The sequence below is a fragment of the Chlamydotis macqueenii genome, chromosome 3 (assembly GCF_036417535.1).
Source record: "Chlamydotis macqueenii isolate bChlMac1 chromosome 3, bChlMac1.mat, whole genome shotgun sequence".
In the NCBI taxonomy this organism is placed as follows: domain Eukaryota; kingdom Metazoa; phylum Chordata; class Aves; order Otidiformes; family Otididae; genus Chlamydotis; species Chlamydotis macqueenii.
Window position 1 is genome coordinate 57,609,958 of NC_141558.1, and position 13,708 is coordinate 57,623,665.

Consider the following 13,708-nt stretch of genomic DNA (forward strand, 5'->3'; position numbering starts at 1 on the left):
CGTAATTGCCTGCTAACACCAGGAGCTTCCCGGAGGAGGGACTTCAGCAAGGCGGACAGGAGGGTTTAGCAGCGGATAGCTCGGGTTTCTGTAGGAGGAAAGCACAGAGGCTTGTGCTCCAGGGAAGAAAAAAAAAAAAAAAAAAAAAACCACACAAACAACAGGAAAAAAAAATACCGTAAGGTAGCAGGACCTATTTCCAGAGAAATGACAAATCCAGCGGCACCGAGAAGCGACACGAAAGATTTCTGTGCAAAACGCCGAGGCAGCTGGGAAACGCGCCGATATCCCGGGTGATGAAAATATTTTAGCGGAGATCCCAAGCCCCGGGCTCCAGCCTTTTGCCCCGTTTCGGAAGGGTTTGCAGGCGCTTCGAGAGGAGCTGCAGCCCAGGCCGGGTAACACGGATCTTAATTCAGACCCGCGCCAAGCCTCGCGTCTCCCCAACCCCCCCCCCCCCCGAAAGGAGACTTCATCGCTTCCCGGCCGCTCCCGGGGGTCCCGGGCGGCGGCGGGAGCGGGCCCGGCCCTCGCAGACCCACGCGTCCTTACAGCGCGGGCAACGGAGGGAAGGTTTTGTAATTTTTAATTATTATAATTTTTTTTTTAATCTAGAAAACCCCGCGCGGAGCACTGAAATTTTGCGCCTTCTCCCATATTTCTAAAGCGCTTGTGCTTCGAATTGCAGCCGGTCCGAAAGGTCCAGATACTTTTGGAGGCAGGTTTGGTTTTTTTTTTTTTTTTGAGGGGGGGTGTGTTTGTTTGTTTTTGTCAGATTCCATCAAAGGGGCCTTTGTGGGGAAGGCGTCCTGAATTCCCGGGAAGTGCCTTTGCCCTTCCCCGCTGGCTTGTGCTGTGTCTCAGCAGCCGCGGGAGTAACGCGGCAAAGGGCGGGCAGGGCACGGTTGTCCCTGCGGGGCACGGGTCCACGAAATCCCCCCGCGATCCTGGCGGTTGCTACCCGCCCCTCTCTCCGACAGGTGCCCGGGAAGGTGGTGGTCGAGGGGACGGAGAGGGGACAGGCAGAGGGGGACAGCCGCCGGAGGTGTAAGATTAAATTTCTGCGGAGAACACAGCACACGCCCCCCGCCCCAACGGATTTTGTCAGGAATCCGGAATTAGAAAACACAAAACAAACAAACTTGGTGAGGGGGGATGAATCCCAAAGAAAAGCAAAATAAAACCCGCCTGTTACAGATTCGCCGGTTACCGAGCCGCTGAGCTCCCTCCGAGCCCTGTCCAGCCGGGATCATCCAGCCGGGATTATTCAGCGCCGTGCCTGCCCCCCCCCTCCGCCACTGCCCGCGGCTCCTCGGCGCGCCTGGGGGAGCCCTGCGGGACGGAGCCCGGGATTTGTACCTTTCTTTCCCGGGATTTACACAACCCCCAAACCCGCGTTCCTGTGCCCCACAAGAGACCCCGCGGCACCGCGGGAGCGGCGGCACTCTTGGGGGCTTTGCGGGACGGGGCAGGGGGCTCAGCCGGCTGGGGGCTTACGGGGCAGCAAGACTCCCCTGCCCCCTAAATCCCGGGTGGGAAGGATAGGGGGCCGCACCCGCCCCCCCTTCTCCGGAGGCTGGGAGCCAGATCCCCCTGCTCCCCACCGGAGGTCGGGCCCCGGATCCCCGTCCTCCCGCCCCCATCCCCGTGCCGGGGTCATCCGCCCCGCTCCGCTCCCCGGTGCCGGGGTCCGAGGGTGGCCGGGCCCCCCGCGGAGCAGCCGCCCGCCTCGCCTCCGCGCCGCCGGGCGGTGGGTGGCCCCCCCTCCGGCCCTCACCCCCCCATGGGCGGGCGGGGCGGGCCGTGGCGGGGGCGGGGCGGCGGGCTTGGGGCTGAGCCGCGGCGTGGGAAAGCGCCTCAGAGAGGGTTCGGTTTGCTGCCGCTGTGGAGCCGAGCCGGGCGTGATACCCCCACCTCCTCCGGCCGGATTTATCTGCCTGTGCCCCCACCCCGGCTCGAAGCTGCGCCGTGTTCCCTGCCCACGATGAAGCGGCCTTGCGAGGAAACTACCTCAGACAGCGACATGGACGAGACTATAGACGTGGGGAGTGAGAACAACTACTCGGGGTAAGTGGGGTACCCCCGTTCCCCTCTCAACCCCCCCTCCCCTGGGGCCGCCGTCTCCGCGGGGGTCGGGGTCCATCCCGGGACAGGACAGAGCGAGGTGGGCAGCCGGCCGCCCCGTCGGGTGGGGGTGAGGGGGGGGCCCGAGCGCGAAGCGGGATGTGGTTTTGTCTCCCCTGCAGGTCAATTAGCCCGTTGTTGATAGCCCCCCAAGAGCTTGCCCCGCGGTCCAGCTGCCCCCACCTCGAAATTACGCGGAGCGCGCAAGTACCTTGCGAGCCACCAGGCTGCAGCTCATTAGCTCCGCTTAATTTGCCGTTTTCAATCGGATCTTTTCCAAAATAGCTCTTTGAGCAGGCCGAACAACCTAAGGGAGTCGGCACCCGTGGGAAGCGAGCCGTGGAAAGTGAGCGGGGATCCAGAGGAGCTGAGTGGTAACTTCAGCAGAGCCGGTGCGCAAAGCCAGGGCGAGCTGTGGTGGTCGGCCAAGGAGAGCCGGCCTGGGACCTCCGCAGGGATGGCGATGGGCTTCAAAGCCGCTCTTGCCAATTTAGAGGCACATGCACCACAGCCCCAACTCATCCACATCAGTGGCTTAAATGAGTCCTAAAAGCTACTGGATTTTTTTTTCGCTCGCTTATGATGCAATAAAAGCCTTTTTGTACTGGTGGGTAGTGTAGCTTTAAAAGTGGATTTTGAATTCCGCTCCTGATGCAGGACAACGCAACAAACCCGAGCTGGGAAACTGTCTTTGTACTTGAGCATCTGTCACGTCGTGTAGCAATGGGAAGGAAAGTCAAAAGCTAGCAGGCCAGGCAGAGGTGGTGGCATCAGATATGTGTGCTTACCACTGCTCTTAGCATAGAGATGGCTCACGTGGTTTTGGACTTGGTTCTTCAGCCTGTATGTGGTAGGCAGGGATTTACATGCAAGGAAAATGAAATCCACTGCACTGGACAGTGAACTGTCTCCAGAAAGGGATTTTATTTCCAACAGAGTGTTCTGTCAGTTCAATGTATATGCTGGGGCAATGAAAAATGAAATGTCTCTCTCTCTTTAAAAATACTGTGCAGTGCAAAGCACATCTTCTAAGCACTGAAAAGGGCATGAGAGGGACTATGCAAATTTAATACGGTGACCTAAGGTGTCTTCAAAGAGCAGTGTCAAGCTGTGCAACACCTGACATACTTTTATTGTTTCACAGGCAAAGTAACAGTTCTGTCATCCGATCAAATTCCCCAACAACAACATCTCAGATTATGGCCAGAAAGAAAAGAAGAGGGGTATGTTGCCTTTAATTCTTTTCCTGTGTGACAGTTTGCATGTGTGCTGTGATTTTGCCCTTCAACATTTTTTTATAAACTTAACGTGTTTTGTTTTTTTGAGAATAGATTATAGAGAAAAGGCGCCGTGATCGTATAAATAACAGTTTATCAGAGCTGAGGCGGCTTGTGCCAACTGCTTTTGAAAAACAAGTAAGCCCTTTTTTTTTTTTTAAATTCTGTATCTCATCTGGCAATGTTAGTTCTCTTGTAAAACTCATTAAAATAATATTGTATGTGTCCTGATCTGGCACAAAGCAGGCATTTCAATAAAATGCTTTCTTGTGGCGAAACTATTAGAAACATAATTCATTATAAGGCTGAAAACATTTCCATTCTTTGGCTTGTTTTTCCCTTAAGGGTAACTGTGTTCATGTTGCCTCTGTTCTATCGATGAATTCCAGTAGTGGTTTTGTTAAAAATGCGCTTTACTCCATATTTGTTTTAAAAAAAAAAACAACACCAACCCAACACAGCTCCCTCACACCTGTTTGTCAATCAGCCTTCTGTCTAAATCTTTAAATATAATCTTCTTTGCCCCTACTTTAAGAAACCTTTATTTTTTAATCTATAATTTCAGTTGCAAACTGATCAATCCAATTTCCTGAAAAGGGAATAGACAGTCTGCATTATTCATGTTTTGAAATGACTCGTTAGAACCAGAGAATTAGGAGAGGGAATAGGCCCGTGTCATGTGAGCTGGTGAAGTCAGTGATAACGTTCAAAGACTTTCAGTGAGAAAGTATTCAGTGGGAAGGCCAGAAGGATCCAGCTAACTTTGGTTCAGCTCCTTGGTTGTGAAATTGCAGACCAAAAGCTTACAATACAACCCGTCCTGTAAAAAAAAAAAGGGCATTTTGGTTTTGCCATTCAAATTTAAATTATTTATTTACTTTTCCATATTTTGATCTTTGTTTTGGGGGCTTTGATTCGATATTCAGCCTTGTTCCTGTTTCGCTGGAGGTATCTAAAGATCCATGGGTATGTGCAATTGGCACTACATTTCAATGAAAAGGAACCAGCTGAAAATGAAGAACCTGACTTCCTTACAATAGTAAAATAAAAAACAGAAAGTAAAATTTGAGAGCAGGATTGCGAGGTGCTGAATGTCAGTGGTAACTGTGTGGCAAGCACCGCACCATACTAGGCCTGCTACATCCCTGATCTGAACAAAAACTAAAAATAAATTTTAAATATTTTAATCACGGTGAGAGCATCACTTGTGTCACCTGCAATATGCTTTTAATAACTCATAGTTGTAAGCGCGCCTTTCCGTAGGTTCTGGCAAAACAGAGTGACAGAGGTTTTTTCAGCTAGATAAAACAGGGGCAAGAGACAACAGTTGTTTGTCCCATTTTATTGTTTACTTCTTGAAAACCACAAACATTATAAAACAAGTCCTACAGAGCCTTTGGAAATTACCCAGCGCCATGCAGTTTTTAGCTATTAGTCACTCTCACTGAGACGGCTTGTACTGTGTCTATGGAAAAGATGAAGTCTGAGAAAAGTACAGGATGTAGTCGCTATGTGAAATGGGGAATTCTGAGCAAATATTCACACGCGCACCAACCTTCATACGAAGAAAGCGCCGAGAGCAATAAGTGGATTAAAAAAATGTATTGGCGTAAAAATGAGCGCGCGTTGTATTTTGTTCAGAAAGCTCCACCATTTTTGTACAATATGCCAAGGACAGAGTCATCGGTCCTTTTCCAGCTCCTTGACATTCAGCTCACTGAAGTTTCCAAGTTGGAGGTTTAGTTTCGCTTCCGCCTCCCTCCCTCCATCCCCAAATCACAGCTCCACTCTCTGGAGTCCCTCACAGAGATTAGTGCTGGCAAAGCGGGGCCACACAGGAGGGTGCAAGCCCTACCTAACTTGCATGCGTGCAACCTAAGCAAAGACGGCTGGGGCTGCTGGACGAGCTGACGGCAGTGAGGCGGACAGATGATAACTAAGAGAAGAATTTGACTTGCAGGATGCAATCCACTGGTGGCTGCGGCTTGTGCAGCCCTGGTTTTAACTGATACCAAGGGATGATCTCTTGCACTGGAATAACGTTTGCGTGGTAAACTCAGGCATCTGGGCGTGCTCCAGATATTCAAGGGAATGCTACCCTGTAAAATAGTTTTATTTATAGATTAATATTTTAATAGTACCTTTTGAGTTTTATTTTATACTTTTCCAGCACCTACTGTAGTCTGTGAGCCACCCTCAGTAACAGAAAAGATTTTTACTGACAGAGGAGCTGAACTCCTTTCTTTCTCGCAGTATTTAGCTTCATGTCCCTGCAAACTCGGCCTCTCGCTAACTTAAAATACTGCGGGCTGTTCGGTTGTTTTTTTAGTCGATAGGCTATTCAGCAGCCAAATGACATGTCAAGAATTAACAGGCGATTAAGAAGAGGGGTGCTTCAGGGGGTGTGTGTGTCCACAGGGACACCTGCTGGTAAAAGCAAAAAAAAAAATCATCGATAACGGTGCTGTCCTGCCAGCTCGCTCTCCATTTGTGTTTGTTAAAAAGAAAGTCCAGAAGGTTAGGTATTTCTCTCACTTCATGCAGATGTCATCCCTACACTGTCTTCAAGGGCAGAGCTACGCTGAGCTGTAACCTTAATAAAGCAAAATTGTGCTGCTGCTGCTCGTATCGCTAGAGAGGAGACGGCGTGAGTGCTTAGACAAAGTCTGGGAGGCAGATGCTCACGAAAGAATTAAGCCGAGAACGTCCTAATGATAGGGGAAATTGAAACCATAAGGCCGAGCTCAGTGGAAAGTATATCAAATTAAAGTTTCTAGTACTTGTAAGGCTTTATTTATATGAGTCTCTTATCTCCAAGGGATCTGCCAAATTAGAAAAAGCGGAAATACTGCAAATGACAGTGGATCATCTGAAGATGCTGCAGGCGACGGGAGGTAAAGGTAAGGAGCCGACGGTTTCTTTTCTAATATTTGGGGAAATCTCACCAAAAAAAAAAGTGCTTTGAGGCGCCGTGATAGGCACTTCCAGATTAAAGGAGTGGAAATCAATGCTAATGGCAGGATTGAACTCGTGGGAAAGAACTACTGGGACAAAAGAAGCACTTGACCCTGGGCTTGTGTTTGCTTTCATAACACTGTGGGAGTAAAGGCTTCATTCACAGGCAGCCCAGTCAGAGATTTGTTTGGGGTTTCCAAAGAGCACTGAAATCTGCACAGGGAGACAAAACAAATACACAAACACCAAACATAAACAGGAGGTTTGTGGCAACAATTGTATAGCACAAAACCGATGCTAAACCTCATTATCCAGCAGCTATACCCAAGGAAGTGGATGGAGAGGAACTTTCATTATTGTTTATGTATTTTCTTTGTTCTGGGAAGACTTTTAAATGCTGGGTTAGTTCGTCTCATTCACCAGAACAAAACCCAGTCTTGTCCTGTGCAGCTCCAGGTATCTGGTAAAGCAGACGGGCAGGCGGCTAGCAGCGCTCTCTGCACTCATATTTGTGCTCTGTGTGTGTGCTGGAGGTCTGGGTAGCTCCCAGTCAGTGGGTGCTGGCATGGCCGACGTCGGGGCTGCACTGGCTGATCCCTACTATATCAGCCAACTGCCAGGAGGTGAGTGCACCTCGCTTGTGCAAGCTGACAGTCCTGAGGCTGGAGGCCAAATGATTTCAGCCACCCACGAGGTATTCGGCATAGTCACAATTTCAGAACTTATTTGGAGCTAAAAACTCGCTGGCCTCCCGTAAGCACGCTTCCACGTCCCGTGCCGTCGACTGTGATTATGGTTCAAGTTGCTGTAACGGAAGCCAGCGATTTTTCATTGACTCTCTATGCCATAGAGGCAGAGGCTAGAAAAGAAGCTGCTGCTGCTCTCTCTCTTCCTTTTTTTTTTTTTTATTAAAGTTTTTAGCCCATGATTGAATTACTGCTCCTCTCTGTACCTTGCAGCGATTCCAGAACTCAGCTTATAGTCAGTGCATACTTAACAACAGACAGTTACAGGAAAGCATGTGGAAGGCTGGTATTCTGTTACTTGTGAAAATTAACACCAAGCTGACATACGTATTTTCTAGGTGTTAAGAGGCTTTTCATAGGAGTCCATTTAAGCTTTAAAATTTATGGGTAACTTGTTCTATAAGACGTGAAAGGAATTTTATTGCCCTTCGTCTAACAGACACACCTCTCGATTCCTCAAAAAATATGCAAAATTTTAAAAAGAAGTTAATTTTTATATCTAAAAGCAGCCTTTAGAAAGCACTATTTAGTTGGTAAAGCTATGCTCTTGAAAGTTGCGAAACGCCAGAATTGATCATGCTTGTGCAATTTGAGTGCAGATCCTCTGTGCGTGTGCGTGCTGGTGCCGTCTTTAATTGTGTGGTTGCGTGCTGGTGCCGTCTTTAATTGCATCGTTGCGTGCTGGCTTTCCACAAGCCCTGTCTCACTTGGTGCAAGGGGTGATCAACGCTCAGCTGCTGCGGGAAGCAGCGGTTGTTTTGCTTCATCCTCCCCGCGTGACATGCCGCTCAGCTACCCCAACTTGACCTCCGCTTCACGCTGCACGTCGTTCCTCCAAAAAGCAGCGCCTGCCCCTCCGATGTATGCACTAATAGTGAGAGCGCCAGGAGGTGAACCCAGTCGGAGGCCTAATTTAATAGGAACCCTCATTCCCCTGCCTCCCTGCCCCAAAAAAGTATGCGGGGATTGTTTTATAACTGGGTCAGGTCGGGTGGCCCAGCGAGTGGGGCAGGGGATGAAGTGCCTGGGATGGGAGCTGCCAGGCAGAGAGGTGTTGGCAGAGCCCCGGCCTCCAGCTGCGGCCAGACAAGCCAGATTTTGTTCGAAATCCCAGGTCCTGCAGTCTCTTCCTTGGTCTGCCACCGCCGCCGCACCTCTCCCTGCCCTGGCTGATGCCAGGGTGCCTGCGGCTGCCGGAGAGCCACGCAGGAAGGACAAAGCATCGAGGAGCAGGGAGAGGCGATGCCAGTTTATACTCACAGCCGCCTTCTGCACCATGGTCCATAGTGGGTGGCGCATCAGTACACTACCCGATCGCCTCACAAATACCGCAACTTTATCTTCTCCTTCTGACCCAGAGATAAGACTAATCTCACTGCATGGATTAAGAAACTTTAAGAAAAAGAGATTTGCAAGTTAGTACCGGGCAAAGTTTAAGCCTGTGTTTCCTGCTTGTTTAATGTTTTACTTTGCAACCTAAGTAACAGCTTTAAATATAATTTCTTACAGTGTTTTTAAGGCAGATGTTTGTTTTATTTGTAAGTGTAGTTATTCCCACTTCGTAACTCATCTTCTGAGACAGAAACTTTTTTGGATCAGCAAAAAAAAAAAGACTTGGATCATTTTTCCTATGTACAAAAGCTATTATTGCAGCTGGGAGAAATGGGTCCTGATACCCCTCATGCTCCCCTGCATTGAGGACTGGGGAGGACTTGTCCTGTTCCGCCCCACACAGAAGTAGAGGACACCCACGATGGGGAACGCTCGGGGCTAGGAAAGCTGGGGTGGAGCTGGCTGCTGCTCAGCGTGCTCAGCCCGAGGTGGGCCTGGCGGAAGAAAATCCAATGTGGCTCCTCTCCCTTCTCTACTTTTCGGAGCTGCCAGGGCAGGCAGGCTGCCACCTCTGAGGTCCCGTGCAGACGCTGCGTTCCCGCCACCTCGATGCAGGTGTGGGCAGTGGTCTGCCGTTGAGTTATTATTTTGGCCTGGGGCCAGGGCTTTTCGCTGACCATGCAAGCAAGCGCAGGGGAGGAGTAATTTGTCAACAGTGAGTCGCTTGCTGGGACCTCGGTGTGGTTTTATTGCAGCTTCACTGCAAATTTGGCTCGGGTGACTGCCACCTGGGTCAGCAACATGGGTTGATAGAGCTCAGAGGACTTAGCCAGTGTCCTGTGTGCGGAGCAGATGGGATACCAGGATAGCTGAAGTAAAACCGAGACTTCCCATTCACCGCAAGATGCTGGTGTGTGGTGGAGGATGGTGTTGGATTTTGGAAAGAAAAAAGAAATGACAAACAACATTTTGAAGTTTCTCTCAGAAGGGGGAAGCCAGCAAAGGGGAAACCTGGGAAAGATAACCATCAAAATCAAAACATAATGGAGCCTGGGAGACCCATCTCTCATCTCCCCTCTGTTTTCATGTCTCGGCCACCATAGGAGATTGAGGGGGAGCCAGGATCACCAGGGCTTTGGGATGGCTCGTCACAGAGCCAGGAGCTCAGACTCAGGGGAAGCTGGTGACAACCGCATCCCCCACATCTCCTCCGGTCCGGAGGGAGGGAGGCTGGGAAGCCCTGGCTTGAGCCGCACACTCTCAGGACTCCCAGGCTGGCTGTCTCGTGGCCAAAGCCGGGAAGCAGCTTTGGCTGCATGTCAGCCCCTCTGAAGCTGCCGGAGGTCCTGGAGCCTCCGGCGCAGAGGCAGTCCCCACGCCAGGCTGGCTGGCAACCGCACAGGTACCCTGCTAGCTCGACATCGCTAGCCTGCCTGGCCTTTGCTTCTCAGGAGTTCACTCAAACCCTGGCGTCTCCACAGATCGTTTGGTCGCAGTGGACCTGGCAGGACAAAAGCTGCGAGGAGCCATTGCTTGCTGAGACGAGTCCTCGACTGATCTCACTGATCTGCTGGCCAAGCTGGCATTTCTCTCGAGATTCTTACAGCCTCAGATGAGCAAAGCAGCCTGCATCAAAATCGCTGTTGTAATTTGACACAAAGTGCTATACAGCAGGCATGGGATTTGGGGCGACGTCTGTAAACGTGCTCAAATTAATTCTGTAATGTGGGCGTGCAGCGATGGAAAGGCTCTTTTGCTTGAAAGTTGATAAAAGTGAAAACGACTATCTAAGGTGCTAGCGTTTTTCAGAACGACTGAGATTATTTCATGCCAGAAAGTGCAAGGCCTAATGCAGGTATTGCTGCCACGTTGCTCCATAATAAGGGCACTTGATCTTTATGTACTAACACACATCATAGTCATGCATGCCTAAAAATTTTCACTGAAAGCAAGAGGTAAAAACCACCGTACCAGCTTGGGAGTGGATAGGATGTTATTCTCCCAAGGAGACTACTTTTAAACTAAAATGGGAAAATTCCAAAAAACAGAATAGGTTTTTGTAGTTGACAAGCTGCAACTTAAGCCCTAGATTTGATGCTAGAGCCTTTCATAAAAAGAATATCTTTTCATGTGCATTTAATAAGACAATTTTTTTTTCAAATGCTTTTTTTGTCCCAAGCCTGTGGAGCTCTAGTTGCTGTTTGTTGGAATACCTCATGGACCATATGACTGTCAGTCTTCCATCTCCAAATTAGCAATGGCATTACATAAAACGTTTTCTCAGTAAAGCTTTTTATTGTGTGTGTGCAGAGTCATGACAAGATGTTTTTAGTTTGTAGTTAAATAACACCGTATGTCATATTGTCTTAATGACTCTGTGAAGTAGATGGGACTCCGGCAGCAGTTACGACAACTGTCTCACAATGTCGAGAAATAGTTTGAGCGTCTTATGAGGAATGCCAGTGTAGGGAAGAAAAGGCAGGGTCGTACATGCAAACTCTCTGATCTCCAGCCTGTTTCTTTGTGTGGATAAAAGTCTTGTTCACACACAGTCAATGCTGTACTGCAGCAGCTTGCTGAGGAATTTCAGGAGAGGCATCATATATCTTTTAAAGTATCACGAGTACTTATGGACTTAATTCTTTTCATTTGTATATTGTCTGCAAAACCAACTGCAGCCTATTGCATTACAGGGATGGTCACACAAATCATTTACAGATCAGCGAACAAACGTTTCGCGTTGCAAATCTTAACCCATAAATGGGAGATCTGGCAACTGAGCAAGGACCCGGTTAGCTGTGTTACCTAATGTCGGCTGGGAGGCTGGCTCAACACTCAACACATCTTTTGCCCTCCCCTTGCAGGTTATTTTGATGCTCATTCCCTGGCCATGGATTTCATGAGCATCGGCTTCCGGGAGTGCTTGACAGAGGTTGCGAGGTACCTGACTTCGGTGGAAGGTCTCGACACATCCGACCCCCTGCGCGTTAGGCTCGTGTCTCACCTGAGCACCTGTGCCTCTCAGAGGGAAGCCGCTGCCATGACCTCCTCCATGGCCCACCACCACCACCACTTGCACCCTCACCACTGGGCAGCTGCCTTTCACCACCTCCCGGCTGCTTTGCTGCAGCCCAACGGACTTCATGCCTCCGACGCCGCCCCGTGCAGACTCTCCTCGGACTTACCCCCTCATGGCTCTGCCCTGCTCACAGCCACCTTTGCCCACGCTGACGCTGCCCTCAGAGTCCCCTCCGCTGGCAGTGTCGCTCCCTGCGTCCCCCCTCTCTCTACCTCCCTCTTGTCCCTCTCGGCTACCGTTCACGCGGCGGCAGCGGCAGCCACAGCGGCTGCCCAGAGCTTCCCCCTCTCCTTCACCGGCACCTTCCCCATGCTTCCCCCAAGTGCCGCTGCAGCTGCTGTGGCCGCTGCAACGGCCATCACCCCTCCGTTGGCCGTATCAGCCACCACCAGCCCTCAGCAGCCTGGGAGCGGGGGCAGTTCTAAACCCTACCGACCCTGGGGGACTGAAGTTGGAGCTTTTTAAGTTCCCTGTGTCCCTTCCCGGTCTGCCTCCCTCCTCTCCCTCAGCACACGCGCACGTGCACACAGACCCCCACGTGCCCACAGATGCCCACAACCACTCACAAGCCTGTGGGGCTCAGCGTGTCCTTCCTGCTCAGCCCGGCCAAGCAGCCACCTTTGCCCAAAAGGGCCTGAGAGGTGCCGGCAAGGCCGTCAAGGAATGGCACAGCTGTCCTCTTTTCAGGCGTCAGAGAGGACAGAGGATGGTATCTTTTTCTCAGTTTATTTCACTGGAGGCACCTTGAGGGAGCAGCAGTGGCTCTCAGAAACAGTGCGACCATATCGGCATGTAGAGGTTTCCTGGGAAATAGGTAGACACTAGAACTAATAATGCTCCAGCTATGCATCCTTGTTTGGCAGAGAGGTGAGGGATCGCACCTACCAGGTCTCCCCAGGCTAGGAAAAGAGTTTGAGTTTCATAAGTGCCTGACATTGAAAAAATAGTAATAAAAAATTATATATATATATGTGTGTTCTGCTAAAACAAATAACATTGCACAGGTATGGAAATGGTATGGGAGGGAGGCAAAATCCTACATTCAGCTTCAGAACTGGGATACCTTTCCAGGGAAGAGCGTGCTCTTGAAGGGGAGAGGTTTTTTTAGCCAAAAGATTGCCAAGGAGGAGTGTTCAGTTTGACAGGCCTAGTTCTCGCTTACTTAGTTCACTTTTTTGTACAGACTTGCCAAATTGTGACATCTAGCAGAGCACTGGTAAAAACAATTATCTTATCAGTGCTGGGATTAATGAACATTTCAGCACTGCCTGTGAGCCTTGAGGCACCCTTTTTTATGGCTTAAATATGGTGCTAGCTCGTATCTGCACAAACAGTGAATTTGTCATGCACCCAGAAGTAACCACCTATTTGAAGCGTGCACACTTGGATACGGTTGATTCATGCCAATATGAGAGACTCAGTGTTGCAAGAGTTCAAATTAACTTATTTACCCGTATATGGACATTTACTTTTAGCCGATTCTGTGCAAGATCCCTCTTCACTATCAACTTCTGGGAGAACGATCACTCTGGGTAGGAATGAAGTTACGGTAGGGACAATTTTTAAATTGGCTATTAACACGCCAACATTGTAAAGTGGGTTTGATTCCAAACCAAAATGAATGTATTAAAGGGAATGTCAGTAAATTATTTTGTCAATACCCAGACAACTAGTGCTGCATAAAATGGTTTGCTTTCATTTTTTATTACAGTGACTTAAAATAACCTAAGTATTTTAATACATCCAGTCAAGAACTAGAGATTTTATGTAAAAAAAAAAATAAAACACAGCATGTATTATTATGCACTTGATTTCTCTGCTGTGTGGAGAAAGCAATAAGCATTGAGAATGTTAAACATTATGCAAAATATACTTTAAAATATTTGTTTTTAAAATACTGTACCTAGTCGGTCTTTTATGCATTACTTTGTTAACCTTTTTTCTATGCAAAAGTCTTTACATATCACTAATTAAACGAAGTCCTTTTTGACTGCGTTTTATGGATTATTTGTTGCAGTTTTTCTTTGCTCTTGAGGAATACTTGTGGACTCGAAGTTATTTTCTGCCACTGGCAACAAGTCTGTTGGCTTCTCCATCCTCTGCTGCTCCCCCTGCTCAGCCAGGCAGCCCATCTCTTACGGCATGATTCTATGAACATTCTGTGATTCTATGAAGATGTCCCTGCTCCTTGCAGG

The 13,708-nt window shown here is 49.2% G+C and overlaps 1 protein-coding gene across 1 annotated transcript; it reads left to right on the forward strand.

The window, feature by feature from the left end:
- Positions 1–1,783: 1,783 nt before the first annotated feature.
- On the forward strand, positions 1,784–13,508 carry HEY2 (hes related family bHLH transcription factor with YRPW motif 2). Its single transcript, XM_086744441.1, has 5 exons — positions 1,784–2,067; positions 3,269–3,347; positions 3,456–3,539; positions 6,220–6,301; positions 11,299–13,508. The coding sequence occupies exons 1-5, from the start codon at positions 1,784–1,786 to the stop codon at positions 11,976–11,978; spliced, it is 1,209 nt and encodes a 402-aa protein (XP_086600567.1). The 3' UTR covers positions 11,979–13,508.
- Positions 13,509–13,708: the final 200 nt, after the last annotated feature.